This window comes from Crinia signifera, chromosome 3, assembly GCF_055691185.1.
Source record: "Crinia signifera chromosome 3, ASM5569118v1, whole genome shotgun sequence".
NCBI classification, from domain to species: Eukaryota; Metazoa; Chordata; class Amphibia; order Anura; family Myobatrachidae; genus Crinia; species Crinia signifera.
The window spans coordinates 64730156-64737862 of NC_139219.1; the positions used below are offsets into that span (position 1 = coordinate 64730156).

The 7707-nt window shown below is 38.5% G+C and overlaps 1 protein-coding gene across 1 annotated transcript in view; it reads right to left on the bottom strand.

Moving 5' to 3' along the window:
- Nucleotides 1-542: 542 nt before the first annotated feature.
- Nucleotides 543-7707, bottom strand: part of PAX1 (paired box 1) — a 12002-nt gene continuing 4837 nt past the window's right edge. Inside the window, exon 5 of the mRNA XM_083174881.1 lies at nucleotides 543-634. Within this exon, the coding sequence (XP_083031007.1) occupies nucleotides 543-634 (92 nt within the window). The remainder of the gene's footprint in view (nucleotides 635-7707) is intronic.

The window sequence follows — 7707 nt, forward strand, 5'->3', positions numbered from 1 at the left end:
TGATAATTATGTTTATAAAAATATAAAATAAAATGCTGTTATTTATTTTGTACATTTACAATCTCGGATATACAATACACTCACAAAGATTGCTTCACATCATACAGTTCATTCCAACCATTTGGAAAATTTAGAAATATCCCCCTAATAAGCATTAAATATCAGCTTCTAGAACCAGCCAGAATAAAAACCTCTTTCCAATGCAGATTGTAAACGCTAGTAGGCATTGACGAGGGGAATACAATGAGACACGAGGAAAGAAGAAAGGAGACAGCAAATAATTGGCTGGAGAGGAGGGCTTTCAGCATTAGCCTCATTTTCCCAAAGTAAACAGTTCATCCAATCTCCAAATCGCTCCTCACCTTGCTCAGCTTTTGTCCTCTGTGAAAAAGATTGAGTCATAGACTTGGTGGACTTATCCTACACAGCCAACCTTCTTGCCACCATATGAACCAAGATACTTTTCAAAGTTTGTGGCTGAAGCTGCTTTCCTGTAGCCACCATGAAGTCTAACAATGTATTCAATAAATTCATAAGTGTTGTTAAGTGGATGAGGCTGGAATTGAAAGTCCGTGTACACTGTTCAAGGCGTCGTGATGTTTAATGAGGGAATTGGTCTGCTTTCTGTTCATAACTAGAAAAGACAGGAAAAAAGAACAGATTTAATATAACCCATTGCAGCCAATGAAAGGCTAAACCCTGGAAATAGTGAAATATATAATTATATGGCTGTAGGTTTGGGGCTGAGGACGGGGCTGATACCCCGAAACGTCCCCCACATACCTGTATTTTCTCAATACACCTTTTTTGCATTTATCCAAGTCTCTACGAGTGCCGTTTATTCCCGCTTTGGTGGGAGAGTCTGGACCTGTGTATATATATATATATATATATATACACGCACACATATACCTTAACCCTTTGAGTGCCTAGTGAAATTTGCAAAGCAAATATTTTTATTCATCCTAATGACCTGTAATGTTTACATTATATAGGAAATATAATCTTTTCTTACACAACATTTCATATTTGAATGTATATAACAAATGTGAGCGACGCTGGCATGTTTAGCAGATATTTTGCACATCTCTCACAGATTTCAGAAGAATATGGGGGAAATTTACTAAGATGTGTATTCTACTTCACATGTGATGTTGCTATAGGCAACCAATCAGAATCTACTTCTTATTTATTTAACACCCTCTAGAACAGCGGTTCTCAAACTGTGGGCAGGGGCGGATTTAGGGATGAGGGCGCCCCTAGGCACAACAATAATGTTTACTAAGTAGGACAGTTTATAGGGGCAGTATCTGCATGTCCTATCCATTTACACTCTATTTAAGATGGAATATAGTACAGTACAGTGGATATTTTGCAGTTATTGGTACATTTTGGGCTGACAGTGCTATCACAGGCATCCAAGTGCCGCCCCCAAACATGTGCCGCCCCTAGGCCGGTGCCTCACGTGCCTAATGGGAAATTCGGCTCTGACTGTGGGTCCTGACCCCAAAGTGGGTCCCAACCTTCTCAGCATGGGGTCACAACTCCATGTTGCTGACTAATATTAGTTAGTGATTCAAGGTGAAAAATCTGTTGAATTGTCTGTTATTTTAGACTCCTCACATTATTTAGTGCCTCCATGCTCAATGCAGCCATGTATATGCTGTCTGCTGACTACACATATGTCGTGATGACCTTCTGCAATAACTTACTGGGGTCCTGTCAGGGCAAAATAGTTTGAGGAACCCTGCTCTAGAAGATAGTAGACAGAATCTGATTGGTTGCCAATAGCAACATCACATGTGAAGTAGAATACACATCTTAGTAAATTTTCCCCACTATCTTTTATCTATTATCAATGCAGACATTTTATAAATCAAGCATAGTAAACTCCTTCCAACATTTCAATCCCCTTTGGTATCCTAACACACACACGTACCCACACATAGCAAAAGATAAGGCTGTCCAAAACATTGCTGTATATTTATAACATTGTAAATAAACAAATTGGACTGTAAATCACAATTTGACGTTTCCGATTTTTACATACGTATCCTGGCAAAGAAAAATCTGAATGTCGTTGTATATCCTGCAGTGTTGCGATGTATATACTGCAGTGGTGGTATGAATATCCTGCAGTGGTGCGATGTATATCCTGCAGTGGTGCGATGTATATCCTGCAGTGGTGCGATGTGTATCCTGCAGTGGTGGTATGAATATCCTGCAGTGGTGCGATGTATATCCTGCAGTGGTGCGATGTATATCCTGCAGTGGTGGTATGAATATCCTGCAGTGGTGCGATGTATATCCTGCAGTGATGCGATGTATATCCTGCAGTGGTGCGATGTATATCCTGCAGTGGTGCGATGTGTATCCTGCAGTGGTGTGCAGTGCGCATTATTACTAAGTCCTTGGAGTGCTGCCTAATGTCTGCTATTATATCCTTTTGCTTAAGAAGGCACCAGGGCACATACAATATATGGAGGCATGAGTACTGAATAAGAACATATATATATATATATATATATTACAGAGATGTTGGCACGCAAAGGGTTAAATAATAAAAGGAGAGCTCAGCACTCACTGTCGTAAACTCACTCACCTTAATACCTTATCTGGGTTCATGGCTTGTTCAATGCATTTAAGTTTGTCACCCCATGTTAAGGGGACCCAATTCAAAGTCTTATTTTATCACCCATATGTTTGAGAACCTGACAACTGATATCACATCATAGTCAAATTGAAAACATGTTACCTGGTATAAAGCTCACCTGCCAACTACAGTAACTCATGGCTTTTAAAGGAGAGACAGTCACCTACACAGCCCCCAAAGTAAAACTAAGGCAGCAGCAGACACATGTTTAATATAAATGAGCTTACACAGGTGTGCCTGAAAAATCAGTAATTAGTAAAAGATTAATTAACCCATACAGAAATCCACTGCACCATTCCTAGATATATATATATATATATATATATATGCCCAAGTTCTTGATAAAAGTCTAGCCGACTGAAACGTTGAACGGAGAACCCCAAAGTGGTCTGACTGTTTTTTGGTGTAAGTCCTGTTTGAGTGCTGCTGTATTGTCTCTCTCTCTCTCTCTCTCTCTCTCTCTCTCTCTCTCTCTCTCTTTATATATATATATATATATATATATATATTTTAAGTGGGGTGATCCGGCTCTCCCTGTATGCTGGATGTCTGCGCCTGGTGCCCGCTCCAGTAAATGAATAGAAGGCAGGGGGAGGAAAAGCAGCACTCCAGGCGTCTTGTCAATAAAGCACGATCAGGCCATCCAATATGGACAAAGTTTCATTGCTTTTATTTCAGCAATTTCGTCAGGTCATGGCATCAATATATATATATATATATATATATATATATATATATATATATATATATATATATTTATATATATATATATAAATATATATCTCAAGATAAATAATATTTAAACCAGCAACTGCAGCACTTTACAGCAGAACCTGCGCCTACAGGTGGTAAGCAAATTTCAGCTTTTTTACACTTTATCTGCACCTTCCTCAGGAACACGCACATGTATGGAAACATACACACACAAACACATGCATGCATGGATTAAATCTGATCATATTTTGAAAATACCTTTTTTGTATCATTGTTAAAATGAATTTAGAACATACATCCACATTTTATCCAGGGAAAATAAAAGCAGTGTGTATGTATTTCTCAATAACCTCTTTATTATTAAAATGAGTCTGTTGTTATATAAATAATATCTTGCTGTCACACTGGAGCTGCACAATAATAATACAGACCTAAAAATACACCAAGTAAAATTAGATGGGGCTTATTGGCAGTGGAGGTTCCATGGTTGACAAATTTACTGAAGATATTATTTCAAGGGATCGGATGAAAGTATACATTTTCTCAACTATTTTCTTTCTTTGAATTTTTCCTACCAGTTTGCTGGTGAAGACTGGTATAGTTATGTAGGGAGGATATTTGGATATGTACAGAGAGCTCTAGAGCTGTCGCTCAGTGAGACATGGGAATAAGATGAGAGTGAGAGAACGGTGGAACATCCTGGAGACTGTGGACAAAGAAGGTGTGATACATGGGTTATTCTGTAGTTGTCAGAGACAGGGAGACACATAGCAATGTACACAATAAAAGGTAGGGAAACAATGTGTCTGCTTACAGCACGCTAAGGCCACCTGTAACTACAAGTCCCAGGATTTCTGGCATTGTACAGCAGCCATAAAGTCATGTACTATGTACCTTTTTTTATAATATATCATACTTTAGGTGTTTGTATGACTGAGATGAGGAATATGGGTTGCAGTTAAATGTCATTGTATAAATGACACACTGTATTGTATAAATGGAATGCAGTTACAATCCCGGCGGTCGGAATCCCGGCGTTCAAAATCCCGATGCCGGAATCCCAACCGCCGAAATCCTGACACTTTCTCCCTCTATGGTTGTCCACAACACCCACAGAGGGAGCATAAATGAGTGGCGAGCCCGCAAGGGGGGGGCGATCCACGCCCCCCCCCCCCCCCCTTGTCGGGATTTCGGCAGTCGGGATTCTGGTGTCGGGATTTTGAACGCCAGGATTCCGACCGCCGGAAGTTAGTACCAATCCCGTATAAATGACATAGTAACTTACTACATTGCTGACTTTATATGCACCTGAGGCGCATTACTAATTTGATTGAGCAGCTTTCGGTTTGATTTATGTATATACACTATTTTATTTGTATTTTCTTCACATATATCTAATTTACAATATCAACAACCCATATGTTATTTCTGCTGCGCACAGAACTGACTGTCATTATCAATCTGTATACTGTAAATTCACAGTGAGAGGAAGATAAACCATTCCTCTCTTTCCTTAGTATTACTATAGACTGTGTAATTCAATGTTCCAGAATGGAACTGGTAGGATTTTGTTTATAAGTGAATCGATAGAGAAGTTGCATAGATGATATATAAATTAGTTACCCCTATATTTTGTTATTGGTACAGGGAAATAACAGTATGCTGACTGCCTTGTTTATTATTCCCTATTTGATTTTACTGGCATTCAGTGACCTTCTTTATGTAGTTTAGTAAGTTTGAGCTACAATATATAATTGTACTGTCCTCTCCGAATATTGTACTTCATTCACTCTAGTGTACACACCGTGCTATGTACTTTCTATTCAATCCTGATTCAATCCCGAATGAATCGGGATCGACTTACACAGCGCCGTGTACACATTCGATGTATACAATATAGTACAGATCTGTGCTATGTAGTCTTGCCTGCGCAGTATATTTTTCTATTTAATTTCAATGTCGCAGGGCCGCACATCAGGATAGAAAAGAAATCAAATGCGTTTGATTTCCATTCAATTTCAATTAGATTTTGATTCAATAGAAAAATAAACTAAATTCTACCGTGTGTACACCCTATTAGAACTGTGAAATTCTCTATAAACATACAGTACAGTGTAAGCTCATTTGCATTAAGGTCCCTGATCAGGCACCCCTAGATATAGCCTGCTCACATCCCCAGCTTAGGGGTACATTTACTAAGATGGGGTGTTGCCCATAGCAACCACTCAGGTTCTACTTCTTGTTTATTTAGTACCTTCTAGAACAGGCAGACAGCCCTCCAGCTGTTGTGAAACTACACATCCCAGCATGCCTTGCCATAGTATTAGCATTCCCTAATAGCAAAACTGTGGCAAGGCATGATGGGACTTGTAGTTTCACAACAGCTGGAGGGCAATAGTTTGGACATGCCTGCGGATTTACTGCGCCAGTTTGTGCTCCAGATTCTCCATCAGTTTTATCCCCTCGGTTTAGTCATTCCGCTTATTACATAGGCTTGTTCTCCTGATACAACACTATATATGATAATTACTATAGCATTCATTATCACATACTGCGCATGCACCTGCTACTGTCTGCCTGCGCTCCCTCTGACTCATGTACTGTATGTACGGAGATTTGCTGCAGCTAATACACAGTATATTGTATTAGCCTAGGAAGGAGAATTGTTCCTCGTGTGTATCAGAAATGATAGCGCTGTCCAAGCCGGAGACATTCTGGATTGAATCAAAGCATCTGATTCTTATAAAATGTTTCCAAATCATAAAAAGAGGACATGTTTCTATTTCACATATCCAGCACAATGGGGTCTTTTAGTGCAGTTTTATAGAACAGCTTGTTTACTGTACGCCCCAGCATTGTATATTAGCAGCATTGCCCAGAAAGCCCCACTAATGAGCCTAATAAAATGTTACATCATGAGATGTGCAGCGCTCATTGTAAGAAGTCACTGTCACATTGTATCTATGCGAGGAAACTGCATACACAATCACAGGGTCATACAGCAAGTCCCAGCATTACTGTCACTGGCAGAACATAAGGGGAAATATAGGGATCCACGAGAACCGGAGTGCCGCCGGATGCTACGAAATTCTACTTGTAATGTGATATGTGTTTATATCGCTACTGTATATAGTTTAATGCAATACTTATGTATTGATTGTTTTTATTTATTTTTAATAATTTGTTGGTTTGTGCGCTTGAAAAATCTCCTTCAATCGGATTTAACAAATACGTTACCAATATATTTCTCAATGACTCGATAATCTTCCAAAAAAAAAAAAAAATATATATATATATATATATATATATATATATATATATATATAGTATAAAATCGCCATTTTTTTTCCTTTAATATATAGCCACAAAGAGACTAAATAAAATCTTAAAAGAATGGATGCATTAAAAAAGAGGGCTAGGGGAGAGAATTAATTGCAGCGGTAAATATGCACGGGATGGGTAGTGCACTTCCAGATTGCCATGTACAGAGAATAGTACGCCGGCGATCTAGGTAACCGAAGCACTGAAGGGAAGAGGTGCAGTCGTTACATCTGGAATTGGGGCTGTCATCTGTTTTTACAGACCGCATCTCACAAGCAGTTAACAAGTAAAAGACACCCCGGGGACTGACAGTTCTTCATAGTAAATACATTACATCTGAGTCATTTATTTCTTTTTGTGTTAACCGCATTTCGTTAACACGGCGATATTAATTAAAAAGCATTTAAATAAACTCAAATTTCGTGAAGATGTTTCAGGTGTGGAAAAATGACAAATGGGCTAGAATTTTTTTTTTTCCTATCGTATAATGACTTTATTCAACCAAACTCCTGTTTGCAAATGAAGATTTTATATATTGTGTACTAGATGAACAGTACATATATGTTTTCTAGAAGAGGTGGTTTATCTAGCTCGGTTTTAACGAGTATATTGGTGCTCAATGCTCTCATATAGTTGATCAAGCACAACGTACTGTATATTTATATATTTATTGCGACGCAGTAATCAATGCTGTAGACTGCTACATACAGCAAATCACAATTATGGTAAAAAAAACTGCAACACACATATATGTGTATGTGTATATATATTTCCAATGCCCTGATCAATTCTATTAAATTGCCAGGATGGGTACACCACTATACAATATCTCAGAACTCTGTGTTGTTTGTGTGTGTGTGTGTGTGTGTGTGTGTGTGTGTGTGTGTGTGTGTGTGTGTGTGTGTGTGTGTGTGTGTGTGTGTGTGTGTGTGTGTGTGTGTGTGTGTGTATATATATACACACACACATATACATAGATATTGCTTCCAATTCATATGGTAGAGGATTCGTTATTTTCT